General features: G+C 42.6%; 1 protein-coding gene across 1 annotated transcript in view; it reads left to right on the top strand.

Moving 5' to 3' along the window:
- Nucleotides 1–20,489, top strand: part of cacna1g (calcium channel, voltage-dependent, T type, alpha 1G subunit) — a 115,912-nt gene that overhangs the window by 55,845 nt on the left and 39,578 nt on the right. Inside the window, exons 16-22 of the mRNA XM_062378738.1 lie at nt 755–878; nt 6,117–6,185; nt 9,230–9,414; nt 16,824–16,950; nt 18,872–19,003; nt 19,130–19,219; nt 19,427–19,619. Of these exons, the coding sequence (XP_062234722.1) occupies nt 755–878; nt 6,117–6,185; nt 9,230–9,414; nt 16,824–16,950; nt 18,872–19,003; nt 19,130–19,219; nt 19,427–19,619 (920 nt within the window). The remainder of the gene's footprint in view (nt 1–754; nt 879–6,116; nt 6,186–9,229; nt 9,415–16,823; nt 16,951–18,871; nt 19,004–19,129; nt 19,220–19,426; nt 19,620–20,489) is intronic.

The following is a 20,489-nucleotide window of genomic DNA, read 5'->3' as shown; positions in this document are numbered from 1 at the left end:
ATACAAATATTAACAATATTTATATATCATTTTTCAAAATAAAGTAATGTAGAACTTACCAAATAAAACACGCAGGTAAAAATACATGAAAAATAAGTCTAAATAGTTATAAATAAAGAATAAATAAAAAAAATGTTAAAATTGCATCTTATAATCCTCTATTGTTAGGAAAATGTAAATGCAAATACTTTTCACTTCATAAGTTTAGCAGCTTGACAAGGGATATCTCTGTACGTCTCTGTTCTCACTGTACATGCAAGTTAAAGTCTCTAAATCCCACTTGAGTATGTTTCTCAATGGGCTGCCGGCACATAGTGGACGCCTCCTAAAAATGAGATTCACAGTGAGCACAGAGGACATTTCCTTTCATACAAATATGAATACAATCCTCCACAGTTTTCAAACTCTCCTGGTAAACATCACTCCGCACTGTGGAGCTCAAACATCAAAAAGAAATAACAATGGAGAAAAATACCATTTTCAATGGAGGGGGAGGACCTTGACTGAAGAATCTCAAGGCTCACACCAACAATAATCAATATGCACACTGGATGTATTAACCATAGTGTTTCCATCACATCCCCACATTCTGGGTTGTCACCGTTCCTGCTGAAATAGTTTTATAGTATATGTCTGTGTGTGGAATATGTGAACTAAAATCTAACTTTTTTGTTCTGAACTGGTTCTGAACCTGTGTGTAAAGCTTTTTATCCACTGTCACTTACATCTCTGCGCTTGTTGTTTTTTTTGGCAGGTTTCGGATCCTGTGCAAAAGGTTCATCAGCCACAAGATGTTTGACCACGTCGTTTTGCTCATTATCTTCCTCAACTGCATCACCATTGCAATGGAGAGGCCTCGCATCGAACCCTCCAGTGCTGTGAGTCTCAGACACAATCACTACGTTTATTAATAGGTTCCTAAATGTGTAGAAGTTTTTGTTAACCCACTAACAAAGATCAAAAACAACTGCCGCTCTTCTATTTTGTGTTAAGGTACCTTTAAATGTATTTATTTTGCTTGAAATATGTGATGAGATAAGCTCCATCCAGGGCACGAGCCTTTTGCAGGTAACGTTGTCCCTTGGCTCTCTCGTTTGCTGGTGTTTGGCTTCAGTCACCTAAAAAGGTTCTGGTAGCGACATTCCTTTCCCCCCCGGGAAATCAGTGGATAATGTCCAAAAATGCCCCATCTCGCAAAGTTAAAGAAAGTCGAAATAAAGTATTGCTGGATCCGCCTCTATGTCTGGATCCACACCATAATTAAGGTTTTCTTTTTCTTCCTATTCATCACTAAGTTTCAGAAATCTGTAGAGTAGTTTTTTGCTTATTCCTGCTGACAAACAAGAAAAAACGTAGGAAAAAACTCTGTGTAAAATCACAGTACAATAAAATTGAAGATGCTGGTAACAAACAGTAACTAAGAAAAAGGCAAAGAGAGTTAGACGGGCAAAGAATAACACATCACCCCCCCACCCATTGCACTGTATGCACAGTCCAGGCACAGACCCCCCTGAACTGTGTGTGTGAAGAATGAAGAAACTCACTGCCTGCTTGAAAACACTTCAAACAGAAATGCATGAATGTCAGCAGCTCCAAACTTGGTGGCGGCTCATACACACACACACCCACACACACACACACACACACACTCGCACACAGAGTTACCGCTGTCGTTTGCTCGCCCCAGAGAAATGGAGCGGAACATTGTCCAAGCAGGGAACCACTCCTGGTTGACTGTGATCCAGCTTTGGGTAATGTGTGATATACCCCTGTATCCAGCGCGATGCATCAACACCATGCATCATCTCCGTACCTAATGCACCATCCATAGAAAGGGGCTGTCTGAATGCCTTGAAGGAGCAAACACACAACACATATTGTTTCCTTTCTTACCTGCAGCAATAGCAGCAGAACACAACCCCTGCTTGCATAAACACGATCATTATCACCCTTCTCACAGAGTGAGTAGTTCTATGGATGTACCTAATTGCAGTTCGGTCTCACTAGAACGCTCTGTCCTGCTCTTTGAGAGCGAAACACGGAGGATAGGGTGGCGTCGAAATTGATTCAATTATCTGCGGACATGGTGAATGGGGCTTATGTCCAGGAAGTAGATGTTTAGCAAATGAAGGCTGCCCCACAGGTCAGCCTTTCTCATCAGGGCATCACTTACAGTTCGGAGGATTTCTTCTCTCACCTCTATCAAACACACACACACACACACACACACACAGTCATGTCTCCATGACTTCAGAGGACATTACCTTGAATTGCATCGATTCCTTGAAGACATACTCAAAACCTTAAAGGGATAGTTCACCGAAAAATGAAAATTAACTCATTATCTACTCACCACTAAGCCAATGGAGGGTTGGTTGAAGTGTTTGAGTCCAGAAAACACTTACAGTAGAATCCAATATGATTAAAGTCAATGGTGACTACTTCTTCAGGCCTTATAAAACAACAGACAAAACATAACATCCCTCAATACCGCTCGTTTGGTTTCATCCTAGTGTCTGCAAGCTGTATGTTAACCCTAAACGTTCACTGCGGACATATAGCTACACGATGGTTCGTCTGACCCTTGGGTGACACAAGACACAATTAGTATGGAGGCATGTTACGTTTTTTATGTTGTTTCATTACTTCTAAAGAAGGATTCACCATTGACTTCAATTGTATCGGATTCTGCTGCAACACCCCCAAGACTCCAGAAGTGTGTTGTGGACTCAATCACTTCCACCACCCTTATACTGTCATAGTGCTCAGTAGATAGAGTTACATTTTTCGGTGAACTATCCCTTTAACCGTAGTTAGTACTTCACTAACCCTACCTCTTATTAGAACTTTAACTTAAACCTTGACCTAAGCTTAATCTTAACCATAGCCTAACCCTTAAAGGACCCATCGTACGCCCATTTTACCACAGTTGATATGGTTCCTTGGGGTCTTAGTGAAATGTCTGTAACATATTCTGGTCAAAATACCACAAGGATCATTTAAAACGGCAACTCGTTTTACCCTGTCTAAAACAGCTCTCCTTGAAAGCTGTTTTGAGAGCTGTTTTAGATTGACCTTTTTGAGTGCCCCGCCCTCCCTCTCCCCTCCTCCCTCCTTCACGAGATACAAGCGCCCAGATCTTTTGCTATCCATTACCTCTTTAGAAATATGGTTACGTGAGACGAAGCTACAATCTTGCAACCATATCGTTTTGAACCAGAGTCAAGTGGGCCGAAGCCTGTCTGCGAGAGCCCCCGCTCACCAGCGCAGCCCCACAGTGGGAGCAGTGGGAGCTTGAGCTGGCTCAGCAGCAGCATCCTTCCACACTGTTGAGTCAACGTTTAGAGGTTATTATTTATGTTATAGGTACCTATATGGTAGAAGCCGCTCTAACTCTCACTTCGGAAATCAGAGTTTTTATCCGATGCACACGTATTCTTTCAGCCTGGCCTGCCGTGGCGGTCGTGTCCAGTCGGCAGCCTGGGGTCATTACTGTAATGAGATGGAAATGTGTGACACAGCAAGCAGCCTGGAACAAGAGAATGGGCGGTCATTACAGCTTTAGAGCTGTTATGCTTATCGCCGTGGATCTCTCTGGGCCGCGTGGTCAGTGCGCAGTGCTATTTGTGTCTGTGGCTAACCCTAACACTTGAATTAATGAAGCTGACTGTGAATTGATTTCCGCTCGCCGATTCTGTTACTGTCTGTGTTTCACAATCAGACGTGTGAATGTTTGCTCCGCTGCTACTCCTTTGAAGAACCGCCATCACGTCGCCTGTGGTGATATCCCGACGTGCGATGTGTTCCTTAAAGAGAAATGAAGTCACTGCTCAAGAGATAAAGCCTTACAGTCTCAACATTTTAGTGAGGAATGCAGGCTGAATAATTATTTTGTTGTCCTGGAAGTTTTGTCAGACACTGGGTGTTTGGCGTGTCGTCCGCTGGTGTTTTGGTTGGGTGCTGGAGGTTGCCTGGATACCGTCTTCCTGTAGCTCGGTGGAAATGATTGGGAATGATTGTGCCGCCTATTACGATTTATTACATCTAATTGAGCTAGGGGACAATACCTCACTGTCTGGAGCTCCAAATTGAATTATATCTGCACCAACAGAATAAAATGCCATGTATCTAAGTTTTCAGCAGCTACATCATCTATTCCATACAAATGAGAGCAATCGCGTCTGGTTTTCTGTTGCTCAGGAACACAGGAAGTGCTCGCAGTCATAATACAGTTGTAGGATTTTGTGGTCCCAAAACTGCGGCCAGGAACCAAACCTCTTGGGTATCTGGGCTTGCCAGAGTGCAATGCCTTGTGGAGCCTCGCCACTGGAAATAAGCTACTGGAGGTGTTTAGGGTTGGGTATTTGTTTTAACTGGAGCATGATGAAGCAAACTGGTTTTCAGTTCCAGCCTCTGCCTTTGTGCTCAGTGTTACTTCAAATCAGAGTGGGCAAGATTAATCTTTTCAGGCTGATGTCTCACTCAAGAGCCCACTTCACTGAGTTTATGTAACCCTGTGCCTCACACCCGTAAGAAATGCTGGAGTATCTCACCTTTACATGTACCTGCCCCACCTTCACCTCGTCCTGTGCTTCGAGTGGCTAGAGTTGACTGGATTTGATGCTGACTCCAACTAGATTTCCAACAGGCTGTTATATTCAAACTGTAATGTAGGATTTCACTAAAGATGGTACTGTGCTTGAGTTGATTAGCAAGCTTCAATGGCTAAAGCTGCTTTCATTTGCAGACCAGTCACTGGCAGCTAGACCTTGAGTTGTGAACAACAGCTGGTAATGTTATACACATCCAATTCAACAGCAAATTCAGGCAAACTGAACTGACCAGGGAGTCTTTTTCCCCTCTGTCGTTCTCTACCACATAAGTTTGTAATGAATGACAATATGAAAACTTGTTCACAGAGGCCAGGAATGAAAAACTTCTCAACAGCAGCATTCCCAGTGATGTCATGCCTGATATTCCCCAAAGATGCTTGTGTGTGTGTCTTGTCAGAGGCCGTGGGAAAGGCAGCCACCTACCCCCACTCACAGGGATACACGCGCACACACTCACACACACATGCATTACATCGAAATTCAGTGGTAGGGCAGGGTCGTGTCTCGTCAGATGGAGGAGAATTAGGGTAAATAAGCAGTCACAGAAGGGATCTTAATTCTTGCTGTGCTGCTTGTTTTCTATATCAGTCCTTGTTTAGCTCTGTAAACAGGCTCCCATCCTCTCCTGCGCAGACACAGACCACTGAGCCATGCTGCCTCCGGCCACAGGGAAACATGGGAGTTCAGTAATGTGAACTTGGTAGATGGAGGTCCTGATAGCCTTGTGTTGGGTGCACGCTCTCAAAACTAAAAGATGGCAACCGTTTTTTAAATATACGGGTTATTTGTGAGGAAAAAAAATAAAGAATCGAATGCAACATGCTTGTTTTATGAGAGGGAAATTGCAAAAGCTGGTTGACAGGAAAGCACATGACCTCAGACGATAACATGTAAAGTAATACATACAACAAATCCGCGGAAATGGGTCTATTCATACATTTGAAAATGTGAAGAGGGTCCAAGCGGTTAATGTTGGACATTTTTGTATAACAGCTTATAAGGGGTACTTACAGGGGAAATCTTATAAAGTTATAATATTACGAGAATAAAGTTTGAAAAAATGACTTGTTTCTCAATACAAACGCAGCATTTTGACGAGTGTAGGTAATATAGCATCACTTATTCTCAGGGCAGACCAATTGATTATTGTGCATTTGCAGTAAAAAATGTAGGTCAGTTTTGGTATAAAGTAAAAAAAAATACTCAAGCATAAAAACCAGATCAGAGGCCTTGTTTAAATATTCCCTGCAGTGCTCATAAAGAGTAAACTGTAGCATTGCCTGCCAGCCATCATTAGTGAGTGCAGTGGGAATGTTTCTAAAGGTTTTCTCACCATAAGGAAAAACAGTTCCCTCATACATAATTCAGCTGTACACTAGATTAATGTGGAGGCAGAATGCAGTAGAAAACATACTCATCACAAAAATGTGAATTTTAAACCATTCAAACTTGTATATGCTTGTGTGCTTCAGCTCAGATGTATGTGCTCTTTTTGTTCTGCAGGAGCGGATCTTCCTCACGTTGTCCAACTACATCTTCACGGCGATCTTTATAACTGAGATGACAGTGAAGGTAAGACACTCTGGATTTCCACTGATACGTAGCATTAGTTGTAAATTATTAAATCATTACAATGCAGACCATGTGTGAGCATTCCTCACCGCTCGTTTCCTAAAGAGCAGAAGATGGTGGTCTGGAGACGCACTTAGTAAAGTGCCTTCCACTGCCAAGGCCAAACAGTCCCCTTAAATTCAATCAAGCTGTGCCAAATTAAACACACTCATAATATTAGTCTCCTTAATATGCCATCATAATCTATGAATTATTCCCTGGGAAATCAGTAAAAATGTTTTAGAACGCCCCATATCCAATGACCACCCAATCCAGACGCTTATCAAAATTTGAAGGATTCTTCCCTGAACCATACCACATCCAGGCAACAACTGAGTGTGTACATCTGCCAAGGCTCCCGACAGCTCCCTCGTGTGACCACATTTCACCAAATAGCGCACACTGATAAATAACCGTCCCCTTAACGTGTCTGATTTGTTTCATCCAGATTCATGAATTATTCTCAGAGAACAAAATGAAAATGTTGAAAAAATGCCCTTTCTCACTTTGTTAGAGTAAGTGGTTCTTCCTTGCCCCACCCCTTCACAAGATATCATTAAAATTGGGTTGGTACTTTTTGCATAATCCTGAGGACAATATCTTGACTTCCTACCTGTGCTTTGTTTCATCCTCTCCAGAAAAGTACATGTGTGTTTGGTAAATGGAGTGGATTTATATCGCTCATTTACCATCTTATCAACCACTCAGAGCGCTTTACAGAACAAGCCTCATTCACCCATTCACTCACATATTCATATAGGGCTTCTATACGTATCACCCATCACTGATAGACTGTGGGCAAAGCTATATCACGGGCAAGTTGGTGTTCAGTACCTTGCCCAAGGACACTTCAGCACTAGAAGCTTGGGGTTTGAACCATCAACGCTCTGGATAGTTGGTGACCCGATCTACCTCCTGAGCCATATAGCCGACTTTATAACTTCTCTAAAGTCATCACCGACCTCTGTACTTACCCACTCAGCTCTTGATGCCACTATTTATAGTCTTTGGTAGAAGAGAAAAACTCTGTTGGCCTCACATCGAGACCTCTCGTTTCTCCAGAGCTTCAAGAGAAACGAGATGTGACACATCTGTGTTCGCTCACAATGTAACAGAAATTGTGTAAGATGGAGAAACACGGCCCAGACTCCAAAAAAAACTCTCAGAGACAAAGCTGTGGAGAAAATAGAGTCTGTCTGATACTCACGTGGTCTGAAAGCCCCCAAAACACAGAAAAAATACTTAAGAGGGAGGGGAGGGAGTGGAATGGAGGGGAGGGGGGTTAAGAGATTGAGCCTCTCGCTGACAGTGAATGCACACAGGCCACATTCGCACACTTTCAGGGCTGTTTCATAATGCTAAGAGGAGGATAGTCTTGCCTGTATTCAAACGGCCCAGCTTTGAATGGAGGTCCATGCAGGCGTGGGCGACAGCGAGCGGAGGCATGGGAGAGGAAAGTTCATGGGTGTCACTCATTCTAAGCCTTTGTCTCTATTTTTGGTGCCAGCTCAGCAAACACACACACACAGATGGACACACATTTTAAGGATGTGTTTAATTCCACTTTCATAATATTGTCAGCAGTAGCAATCTACAAAATATATCATAGGAATTACCCAATATAGAAAGGAGAAAAAGTTTAAGTCAGTGGAACTAAGAAGTTGTACTTTTTATTCTGAGGCACTTGTACTTTACTTGAACTTTTCCCCAAAAATCAACATGACTGACTCAACCCAAACCCAAATATCATAAAAAAAATCTAAAAGAATAAGAGGTGTCAGTGTCTGGTATCCCCACTGTGTTATGTAGCCCACTCTGCTCATCTTCTCCCAGCACGGTATGGATCCACTCATTCAGTTTTACTTTGATCTGGTATGAATTCTGAAATAGCTGTACCGCTCATGTTTAAGTAGTGAAAGTGAATTTGAATGAACTCTTAGATCAAATCTCTCCAGAAGAACGAGGTACGGTGATCTGCAGAACTAGTCACTGTACTCAGGACAACTGCATAGACACAGATGACTGCACACTTTTGCACCTATAATGAAAGGACCAGGTTGCATAATGGAAACAGGAACATATTGTAAACTGACACAACAGTATTGCTAGGGAGTAATGTAATCCTTGAAATGATCTTGCAGTGACCCGTTGGATGCTCTGAATACTTGTGTTGTTCAAAGATCAAACATTTTAAATGCTGGAATTGTACTTGCAGTAGAATTAAACTGTTCTCTAGGCACTTAGGCTCTAAATACGTCTGTGTTAGTATCTGAGCACATTTAATGAAAATGGATTTTTTCATTTATGATGTACTCTCTTTGAGATACAATGTAGTCAAAGTGCAAAGTGGCATCAATCAAATTAATGTGATGAACTCCATGGAGCTGTTTGTGTCCATATAGTTTGATGTATCCCATTATACACATTATATATATATATTTATATATATACAGTAATTACCATTATGCATTGATTAGCATCAACTAATGGGATTGATCTTCTATATCCTCTATCTGTCGCTCTCTTTTATCAGGAGGTGTTTACACATGCATGAGGAAAACCTTGTTTTTCTTTGCCTGATTGAATAAGTATGAGCTAGAAAAACAAACCAAGCAAGCCAGTGTCTATTATTTTCTGGAATGTTAAGTGATTTATGGGCAGGATAAATGATGAGAGGAACCTATGGAATAAGAAATGAGGTTAGGGAAGCTGACGGCTTTTATTATCCTCACAGCCGAGCTCCAAAGTTGCTCTGCAAAGTGAATAAGCTGCATGAGGCACATGAAGCATCAACTCCTGGTACATAAAAAGGAAAGATTTATAAACAATCTGCAAGGGCACATGCAAAAAGTAGATGTAGAACAATGGATTTATGTATAATTTCATGGCATTTATATTTGTTGTATTGGATTCGAAATATGCTGACCTGAATGGGTGGTGCGAAGTGTTATCTGGCCTGTAAATAACTGTATATTTCATGCCTCTCTGTCCCTGTCTGTGTCCAGATCGTAGCTTTGGGCTGGTGTTTCGGGGACAAGTCCTATCTGAGGAGCAGCTGGAACCTTCTCGACGGGATGCTGGTAATGATTTCTGTCATCGACATCCTGGTGTCCCTCATCTCCAACTCGGGTACCAAGATCCTGGGCATGCTCAGAGTGCTGAGGCTGCTGAGGACCCTGCGGCCGCTACGGTAGGTGGCTCTCCCAGGGACTCCAAGATACACAAGCAAACAAACACACTGATAGGACAAACCCGGACAGAATTTTTTTAAGAAAAACATTAGGATATGATTCAAACCATTCCCGTCAGTATATAGGTTAGAATCTCTCCATTTATCAAACGCATTGGATGATAAATGCTTTTGGGAGATGTGTGTGTTTGTATTGGCATTTATTTTAGAGTCCCTTCATGCTTGTGTTATTGTGAGCATGTTCACAATTGCAGAGTTCTGTTTATTTGAGGGGAAATGAAGCGGAAACCACCAATTTGGAGAGTGTTTTTCTATTCCTATCTCCAAGAGTGTGTGTGTATGAGAGAGAGAGATAGAGAAAAAGAGAGACTGGGAAAGAAAATTACAATTTGTAAGCAATAATCGACAGGGTCTAAACACGTCTGAAAATTCCACTGGTGTGCGTGCGTGTGTGCATGTGTTTGTATGTGTCTGTCTCCATTCTTGACTTGGCTCATGATCACATGCTTGTCGTCTCATCTCGTGAACGGGGGCTCTCCAGGCTTTGCCCTCTCTTGAATATTTATCATGTCTCTCAGAAAGAGCAGAAAGAGTAATTTTCTTTCCTTCCAATTTTACCCAAACATCACTGACCTTTTTTTAACCATTTTCTTTTTGCCTTTTTTACTTTCACCTTACTTTGACATTAAATTTAAAAAGATTTATTGTTTGGTATTAAGGCTTTGACCGCCAAATCACTCCCGACAAAATATCCCCCAGCTCAGTCCAGCAGGGAGTGGGGTATTAGTATCTTCTAGACCAGGGGTGGGCAAACTTTTTGCCACAATGGGTTCTAAAATTTGACTGAGGGGCCGGGCCAAGACCAGATGGATGGAGTATTTTGGTGAACTAACATAAATGAAATGGAAAAATCATTACATGAAAGGATTTGGCCTTTACCAAGTAGCCAAGCATTTATTTGCAAGGCAATTTAACAAAAACTCGCCTCCGGAGAAAGGCTTGTTAGCCTTTGCTATTTCGAATACCACCAAAAAACTTGCCTCGGTAGTTGACTCTTGAATCGCAGTTTGTCGGTGAAAAAAAGTCTGTAAATTAGCCGCCAACCTCTGAGCCGTAGCCGCCCGTTCTTGCGTTGACTGCTTGCTAGCGTAGTTAGCATGCTTCTAAGCAATGTGACGGCTGATGTTGTACTCAATAAAAACGGCAACAATTTCTCAGCATATCAGGCACACAGCCTTCGATTGGACTTCAGTGAAAAAGTATTTTGTTCTCCACTCCGTTTTAAACACTCGGCACTCATTGTCAACTTTTCGTTTCCTTGATCTGTTCATTTTACAGACGGGCTCACAGGGCAAAGCGAAAAAGAAAAGGGAGATCATATGCCCTTTCGAGCCCTTTATACCACACTCCCGGTCAAATTGTTTTTTGCTGACACATTTAACCAAAGCCCCTTACAATAAGGGCATTCAACCCCGAGGGTACAAACCCAGAACAACAAGAAGCAAAAAAGTACAATTTCTTCAAAAATGAAGCAAAACTACAAAGTGCTATAAATAAGTGCCATTCAAGTGCAAGTTTGGCAGGCCGGATTTAAAAGCCCAACGGGCCGTGTACATATGCTCTAACCCATACTTAAACATACACAGAGGGTAAGTCAACATCAAGCCACATATATTTGTAAAGTCCTGTTATTATTTACCCAGAAAAGGAGCTTTTCTTTAACAGATTGTACCTGAAAACACCAGCTTGGTTCCCCAGTGTGGACAGGTTCATAGCTCTTCCAAATTGATTAATTAAGCCCACAGCCACACGATGAAGTTTTCGGTTAAGATTTAGAAACCTCCTAATGTGCACCAGCCCTAAAACCAACAAATTTGGAAGCCCTGTTTAGATTTCAATCCCCCCGGGGTGCACTGTAACACACATGTATGGGTACAATACTGCGATAGACTGAAACTGTTTGAATGATGACATGTGTGGAGTATACATTAATTGATGAGTTTCACTACATGGTCTGGTTGAGACAGGAAGATTCTTCTTTCATTGAGCGTGGTGGACGTCATTGTGATAATTATGAGAACAATAAAGGCAGAAGTCAAACCTTCTTGATGTAGCTTGGATTTATTTACTGGGACAAACCCTAAGGGGAGGGTTCACAGGTCAGGTTGGTGATGGTTGGAACATCTGTCCACTCTTGTTTCTTGCCTTGTTGATGTCCAATTGCGTTTAAATAAAAAAAGTCGCCTTGCTTGTTACAATGCTACAACGTATGTTGAGTAAAGCCATTTACAACACATTCAAAACATACACAAATAATTTGGTTCAGTGCTGGTCAGTTTTTAAAAGTACTTTTAAAAACTCGCAAGTGAATGTGACATTTGAGATTTCAGTTTGTGTCCCTCAAAGGGTTCTCTAGTTTGATCTGGTGACAAACAAAAGACTTGAGACTAGTACCTGATGCTCCCTGATGCAGAATTCTGTCATTCCGCCGAACACCTGTCCTAGTTAATCCCCCAGGCCAGCAGGGCTGATGCCATATTAATGTCAAGTGGGAAAGGTTTTTAAGTCAGATTAGAAATGTGAAGCAATTACAGGAGGAAAATGTGAGTTTAGGGGTAATTTTCTCGGCAGCAAAGGTCAGCCATTTCTTTGGTGAAGCCTTCATTTTGAGCAAAGTGTAAAAATGGCAGAGGGAGAAATAAGATTAGGGAGGCTGTATGGAAGCAGGCAGAGAGTGAGTGAGGGAGAAACAGGAGATGACGTGGAGGAGGGAAGAGGAGGAAATAAGAAAGAACTGTGTCTGGCAACTTGGCTTTTTCTTCCACAGAGGCTGTGGACTAGTTACTGGAAAGCTAAACTGTAAAATCATATTTTACGGTAGTTATTAACTTTCAGTCCAAGAGGAGGAGCCCAGTGTTAAAGGCTGCATCACATTAAGCTATTCGATTGCTACTCTGGGTATACAGTATGGCCTCCTTATGGTGTACTGCTGCTACTTAAAACCCTGTAGGAGAAAATTCAGCACATAATCTGACTATTAGGAGAAAGGTTGGATCTGTTTTTAATTTGCCAGTTTTGGGCTTTACTCTATTTTCTAGTTGTCATTCCTTTTACATAATGTTTAAAAGGTTTGATAATTGGTTCTGACATTTGTGGGAAGTACACAAATGTACCACTCTCCATCTCCTTTTGGGAATTTCTTCAAATTTGGTACAATTGTTCAGTTGGACTCAACGATGAACTTATTCGATGTTGGTGGTCCAAGACCAAAGTTACGCTGCCCTCATGTGCTTGTGACAGGATATATCAGGAATACCTGTCCAGCATAAATTATACTGGTCGGCAGAGGCATCCAACCACAGTCCGGTAGTTCCTGTTCATCAGTCCAAGCATGTCTCAATGTCCTTGCAAACTAGCATCACTATCTTTGCTCTTTATGTCCATTTATCTCAGAAAGTGCAACAATCCACACGTTATTTTCCCCTACAGTTACCACAACGCTTGTGATGATCTGTAAGAGGTAGGTGTGTTATCCCTCCACCCTACCTGGGACCAGACAGGCATACAGCCAGAAGGGACCACCCTGAAGGACACGTTATAGTCTTGCACAAGGCAGACGCAGCATTGTCATCCACAAAGCTTCTGTGTTAGTTCCAATATGAGCCTGTTGTCACCTCACTTCGACTGTGGTCGACTCGCGCTCGCTGGGTGTTAAATTAAATATGAGCCTGGCTGTGTTTTCCCCTCTGGCTACTTAGTGCACATGGGGTTCACACAGGCGGCATCGGAGCTGCTGGCGCTGACTTGGGAATAACAATCAATCCACAGTCATTTATGTGCTCACAGGCTGAAATCCATGGCAGCTTGTCACTTAGTGAAGCAAGTTTTGAACAGTGTCTTCTGTAGTTTATGCAGTGTAACCAAGTGAAGAGTTTGCGCTTAGCTTTTGTGGGCATTCTTGCAGTGCTTGCAACATGGCTAGTGAGTGAGTGTTATTGCAACAAGCAGGTGACTTTGTATTCATGACCTGTTTTGTGTGGAGGGGTCCATTTGTCTTTCCTTCCCAGTAAAGATATTAATGAAGGCACTAAATTATGCAAGGTAGAAGGGGGTGTTCAGGAGGGCACAATCGTTTTGTGTTGTGTGTAAATCTGTTAGTGTGACAGAATGATGCATTGGCTTTGTTAAACAAAGTCAATGGGGCACATACACACTTACACACCTCTGCACCTCATTCCTCAAGCCCCCAACCTGAGCTGGAGTCCAGCTTCAGAGTCGGAAGTGAAGTTAGCACCCTTTGTCACTACCCAGCACCGCCTTCACCTCATTGACAATTCAACTGCGACCTAGAGAGCCGACCCCCTCCCCACCACCCATCGATGTGTTCATTAAAAGTGCACGCCACACTCCCGGGACCTGTTGCAAACAAACTTGTCTTAACTGCTTTGCATTGTTTGTGAAGTCTTTGCTTGCCAACAGGGGGTCAACCCCCTCAATGTTGACCCCCTGTTGCCTCAGCCTTCGAGCTCATCCATCACCTGACGATGATGTATTTACCTCTCGGCCTCCACGTCGGCTGCTTTCTGTGTGCCATTAGTGTACGCATACCCCCTGTACCGTGACAGCGCAGATTGACTCAGCAATTTCAGTAATTACTATTCTTTAAGATGTGGTGATAATGTTTGTGTGACACCTTCACTGGTGGACCCACAGCTTACGTTTCCTTCATTAAGTGATGGCTACAAGAATATTTTGTAGGAAAGTACACAGTTGGAGAGGAAGGACAGGTGTAGGTTCAAGAGGTTTAGATTTAGACAACAAGGTGGAGAGAGAAACAAGTTAAGACCAAAAAGCAGAGAAGCAGCTGCCTCATTTTTGTATTCCCTATATATCCCCTCAACTCCCCATCCCTGCTCCCCACCCTCTGTTCCCTTTTTCTATCTCCCAGCATAGTTTAACAACACCCAGTATTTATACTGTGGGAACATGCTTGCCATTTAATGCCCTACTTGTTGTTCTCTTTCCTTGGAGTGAGGGATATGCCGGTGAAGTAGGGAGACGAGTGCTGTGTGTGTGAAGGTGTTGTGCACCGAAGCACAATCCTTCCCACTTTTCATAGCACACATAACAAGGATGCTCTGCTAAGTGCTGCACAATTACGCAGAGGTGTAGATTAGAAGAAGCGAGAATTTACTTGTTCTCCCCCTAGCTCTCTTCATCCAGCTCCTCATCATCCTCCTTTCGGTATCATGTGCAAATAGAAGTTACGACAAGCAGCCTCACTGCAGTGTGTGTCCTTCACACAACGCATCATCAGAGTGTATTGACTCATATAAAGAGACCGATGTTTGCCGGAGTGGAGCTTAAAAGGACACATGATGTAAAGAGGTAGAGAGATTGGCTCGAAGTTTTCATATGCAAAGCAGAAATGTGGGGAGACCTCTTCCTTGCAGGTTATTTACAAGATAAGTTGCTGAGCTGGGAAAATTGAAATGGTTTGATGGAGTCACGGGTTACACAACACAGTGTACTTGTTCTTTTCTTTATTTCTTACAAAGGTCATGCTTATTAGTAAATTTTTACACATTAAAATTATTGAAATGACCAGTCCATTAACTAATTTAAAGTGTAAGTTAAACCCCAGTTTTTGATTCTACCTGCAAATTCAAAAAGGCAGTCCTTGGAGGCGGGGCTGAGAATTGACTGAGAGCAGTCCCTGGTGGGGAGGGGCCGCCCACCTTAAATCAGAGGGTGTTAGCCTTTTTGAATATATATAATTGTCATGTTGAAGAGACGTCCAAAAGGGTTGAGTTTACATAAGTATTTGTCCTGCAAGATCTAAGATGATTTCAAACCCATATATATAGACTTTCTATTTTTATAAATGTGTATATTATATTACATTAATGTTTTTTTGTCTCAAAGTACAGTCACATAATTTAGTTCACAGCTCAAAAACACATGTTTTGTGTAATAGTGTGTTTAAATACCTGTGACACATCGTCATACATACATAATCAGTTGACTGGACAAAACTAGTTAAATCAGCTGCATATCTGTACCTCGTCTGCATTAGTGTATTGTTTTCAAGAGATATTTAAAACTACACAAAAATTACGTTTGCCAAATGAATCAATCACCAAAGCAAGCGGATGGAGCCATTGAACACTAGCGCTCTCTGTAGGCCACCAGCAGCAGTGCATCACAATCTGGTTTCAAATAGTACAACAAGAGAGGCAGTGAGGTGCAGAGCGATGAGCTGCCGCCAATGAGCTCGTTATTCTCTGATCAGGGATATTGATCTGTGGCCTTGGTCGGTCCTGCCTCCTTATTATCTCAAGTCTTCTCTTAATGTGCTATTGAATCTTCTTTCACTCAACTGTCTGCTCGGGGGAAAACACAAAAAGACAGATAGATAAGGAAGAGCAGATTATCACCTCGACAGACCCTTTGACTGTGTTGCATTTTTTTGTCTCTCTTTCAGGCTCTTTCATGTGTCATCTTATCTGTTACCTCATATTGACTTTGTTGTTTGCTGAATTTGTGTTTTAAGTGTGTGCTCGTGCCTGTACACTTGTGTTTTATGTGTGAAAGTATATACAGATACGTATCCATGGTAGGTCTTATGTAGCACGTGTGTTTGTGTTTCTTCGCCCGGAGAAGCTCAGCTGCAGCACAATACAGTGCTGGGTGTCATGCTGGCACTAATTAAACATCCTCGTCAGTCTATTGGCTTAATTAGATGTGTCTATCTGTTTCCTAGACTGCGTCGTCAAAGTGAAGTTTATCTGCCTGTGAGCCAACAAGCGTTTTGGTTCTGAAATGTGCACGCGTGAGCTTTTTGCTCCGACTATGGTAAACAGAGGAAATAAATAAAATAAAAAAAGATAGACTTCACGTGCTTCACTCAAATAGCTTCTGCTTCTGCTTTGTTGAGCTCTGCTTGTGCTAAAAATGTGCACAGATTCCCTGCTCTTCAGCTCTTCTCCTCATGCTCACGCTGCTTATGTGTGCATGAAACCTCTGCACTCTGAATTTTTCTTCTGCACTTGGATTGTTTTGTGCTTTGAGTCGGTCAAAATCACCAAACCAATAGAACTTGGCTATAATATTGACAGATAACATTCAGTGCAAGCCACATTTTGAGCGCAAGCAGAGCTCATATATCCACAAGACAGGGCTATTTGAGTGCAAGTGGTTTTGAATAGGGACCTTACAAAATATGAATGTAAAATCAATTATATCTTTCTCTCAAACACTTTTGAGTTAATGTGTGTGCACAAAGGGTGAGTGGCAGAGGGTTGGAACGGTGCAGGCGACCTGCTCCCTCTGGTCTGTACCAAACTGTTAGTGACCCTGCACAAACACACATACACAACACTAATACTGTATTATATGCTGTGTTCCAGAGTGATCAGCAGAGCCCCAGGGCTGAAGCTGGTGGTGGAGACTCTGATGTCGTCACTGAAGCCCATCGGAAACATTGTAGTCATCTGCTGCGCCTTCTTCATCATCTTTGGCATCTTGGGAGTACAGGTGAGTAGGTAGAGTGAGGAGAGGGAGGATGCAGACAGACCATGAGAAAACGAAATGGGCGTACAGCTGCAGTCCATACAACCACGACACAGATGCATTATCCTCCTCTCACCACGCTGTTGGACATGTACCATCCTGGCATCGCAAGCATTATGAAATCGGAGTTAAAAAAGTACATAATAACTCATGCCAGGAAACTTATCTGGTCACAATTGAGATTTTAGGATAGGCTCCGTCCTTGTCGCGGTTCAGGCTCCTGGGTCTTTGGTCCATCGACTATCTGTCCAAGTTAAGTTTTTTTATGGAGGGTCAATAGAACCATGAAGCAACGATTAGATGCCATCACTTGTTGAAAAGTCACCATAGACACCGCTGTTTCCTTTACCTCTGCTGTCGAAAACGTTGAAAATGTTGGCAAGACAAGCTAGATCATTCATCTATCGATCCATCCATCCACCTTATCCTTGTCTAGGGTCTTGGGTGACTGGGCAGCTGGAGCCAATCCCAGCTGACATTTGGCAAGAGTCCAACATAGTGCAGGGCCAACATGCAGAGAAAAAAACAACCACTCACATTAAGGTCTATGGTCAATTTAGATTCCCCAACCTAACCCTAATCTGCTAGTCTTTTGTTTGTGTGATGAAGCCTAAGTACTCACATAAAACACACACAGACATGAGGAGAACAGGCAAACACAAGGGCCCTGCTCAAATTGAGACTCATACCAGGAAACATCTTGCTTAGAGCACCCCCCCCACACACCACCACCACCATGTTATATATGGATGTTGGTGGTGGACATATTTTGTGCTAAGTAGCCTTTCCTTTATTTTGTATTCTAGTTCCCATGTTCTGGGTAAATGGTTTATTTCACTCCAGTCAATATCGTTTTTTGATAAAGCTCTGGTAGACTAACTTAAGTTTTGACTCCAAAACACAAAACCAACATTAGACACCCGGAGCAGTGAGGTATTGGTGAGCTGAACCAGGGTAAACGGTAGGGCTTGGGGCCGGCAGAGGGACCTGGAAAATCATTTTGACAGGCAGTCAGACTGGGCGAGGTGGGGAGACTTGAAGCAGCTGGGAATGATGAACCTGAGGCACAGAAAAAAATTAGAGAAGAACAAACTGGAACTTCAGTTTCTCAGTAGCCTTTGCATCATGTCGGTTAAATTATCAATCTGGCGATGTCTGGAATGCAGAGCAGAGGTATATACTGTCTGCTGCAGGAACTGATTAGTGTATGAGTCACAGGGGCGCTGGTGAATTGGCAGCAGGAGGGAACTGATGCCACGCAGACAAACAGAGACAGAATCAAACAGGGGACAAATAAGGAACACAACGGCAGGAGAAAAGATCAGAAACAGAAGGAATGGAAGAGTCCCAGCTGGTGTCATGACAATCCTTACAAAGCTTTAGCAGTAAGGTACAGTGCCCAATTCAATATGTATACAGCTTGTAACCTAAAATAGAGGTTAACCAAAGATCTCTTAGTACAAAAAACTCCCTTCTTTTCAACTGCAGCGAGGAAACTGTCTGGAGAAAGAAGTAGGGCTGATTACATTGACTGCTTTACTTTTGTAACAAATAGATATTATATCAGTATTAGATTCACGCCCTGTCCACACTTTTGTGGATATTTCTGCAAAACAAACTAAGTCTTCCTCTTAATTTATCCTTGAACAGTAATTCCAATATATTAGACCACTGCTCCTGTGGAAAGATTACTAGGAAAATTGAGATGACTAGTTAATTATAATATCTGCAGGGATTTGGGAAAAAACAACATCAAACGGTGGCTAATGTCAAGAACAGTTCGGACCCCAAATTAACCTCAAACACCATAATGTACTTTGAAGAAAATGTTCTGTTTTGGTTCACTCTTGAATAAAGAGCATATTTATCGATTTTCTCTCTCCAGCTCTTCAAAGGGAAGTTCTTCTTTTGTCAAGGACTAGAACTTCAAGTAAGGAACATCACCAACAAGTCAGACTGTGTGCAGAACAGCTACAAATGGGTCAGACACAAGTACAACTTTGACAACCTGGGACAGGTACGATCTCAGAAATGCCTTTTTATCAATAAACACAGACGATCTGATGAACTGCTTGAATTAGAAATCTGTACAACCCTCATTGTAGGATATTTCAGCAATTCTTCACTTTCTTTTCTGTCGCAGGCCTTAATGTCTCTATTTGTTCTGGCGTCAAAAGACGGCTGGGTGGACATTATGTATAATGGACTGGATGCTGTAGGAGTGGACAAACAGGTAAATCTGAAGAATAGGACGCACTCATAAGTGAGTTTGGGGCAGCTGTCATTACAAATCATACTTTAGCCAAAGTTAATCAATTGGTGCGATCCTCTCAAAAGTAGTCATTGAAAGTATCTGTTGGAAGTAATTTCAAAATTGGAATTCTGTACATTTTACCCTTCTGAATATCTATAAAATTCTCTGTTTCTGTGTATGTTTCAGCCAGAATTGAACCACAACCCATGGATGCTGCTTTATTTCATCTCTTTCCTGTTGATTGTGGCCTTCTTCGTGCTCAACATGTTCGTGGGCGTGGTGGTGGAGAACTTCCACAAGTGCCGGCGCCACCAAGAGGCTGAGGAGGCCAAGCTCAGGGAGGCGAAGAGACTGAAACGCAGGGAGAAAAAGAGACGGAGTAAGGAGAAGGAGCTGGCTGGTCGGTAGTCTTTCCACATCTTTCTGAGTCCTGCTTGATTTGAGCCTGAGCCTCTTTTTTTTTTGCTTTTTTATTTGGTTTGGCCGAATCCAAGAGAGCACAAATAGTGAGCTAGTACCACCTATGGTCGCTAGTCTGTGGTAGAACCCTCCCCCCTTTTTCTTTCTCCATTAGCAGACCGGCTGGTTTTTGTTGCAGTCTGGTGGTCACCTACTTTTACTCTGCAGACTGCTGCAGACTTTGGAGGCTCTGCTTCAACTCCAGCTACAAATTGATCAAGCTGGATGTTAAGAAAAGCTTCCACAACTGGTCAGTTTACAGAGCGAGGATAGTTGACCACTGGTGTTAGCCCCTTCCGCCCTTACCTTGCCTGGTCTTAGATCCCGTGCTTGGGATGGCCCCTTGGAGCATGCCCAGTGAGTGCTGACAGGTGGGGCTTGCATGGTGTTGGGTAAACAGAGCTAGAGGGAGTGGGAGTTGTTGATCATTTTATCGCTCAGATCAAAAAGGAGATGACCCCCCTCCCTTCCTCTCTTCTGCATGTGGTTTAGTACAGCCGCAGGGGCAGGGATAGACCCAAACCTGGGAGGGGGGTTAGGAAGTCTTTCCCATTTGTTCTACTGTAGTTAAGTTCTCAGATCACTTTAGATTAGGTTTATAGGAGTGAGACCTAATTCCCTGCCGGTTCCCCCTCCCCTTCGGCTGTATAGGAGTTGGTGACAAACTGTTTGGTTTGTTTTTTAGTCTTTCCACTGCCTCCTACACCCAAAAACACAACCACTAGCAATAAACTTCCCAATAATTTGGTAAAAGTAATTTAGCCACTTATTCTAAACGAGCAGTGGACTC

Source organism: Platichthys flesus, chromosome 20, assembly GCF_949316205.1.
Source record: "Platichthys flesus chromosome 20, fPlaFle2.1, whole genome shotgun sequence".
Lineage (NCBI taxonomy): Eukaryota > Metazoa > Chordata > Actinopteri > Pleuronectiformes > Pleuronectidae > Platichthys > Platichthys flesus.
Note: the sequence above shows the minus strand (reverse complement) of the source record. Positions and strands in the feature narration are given on the sequence as shown.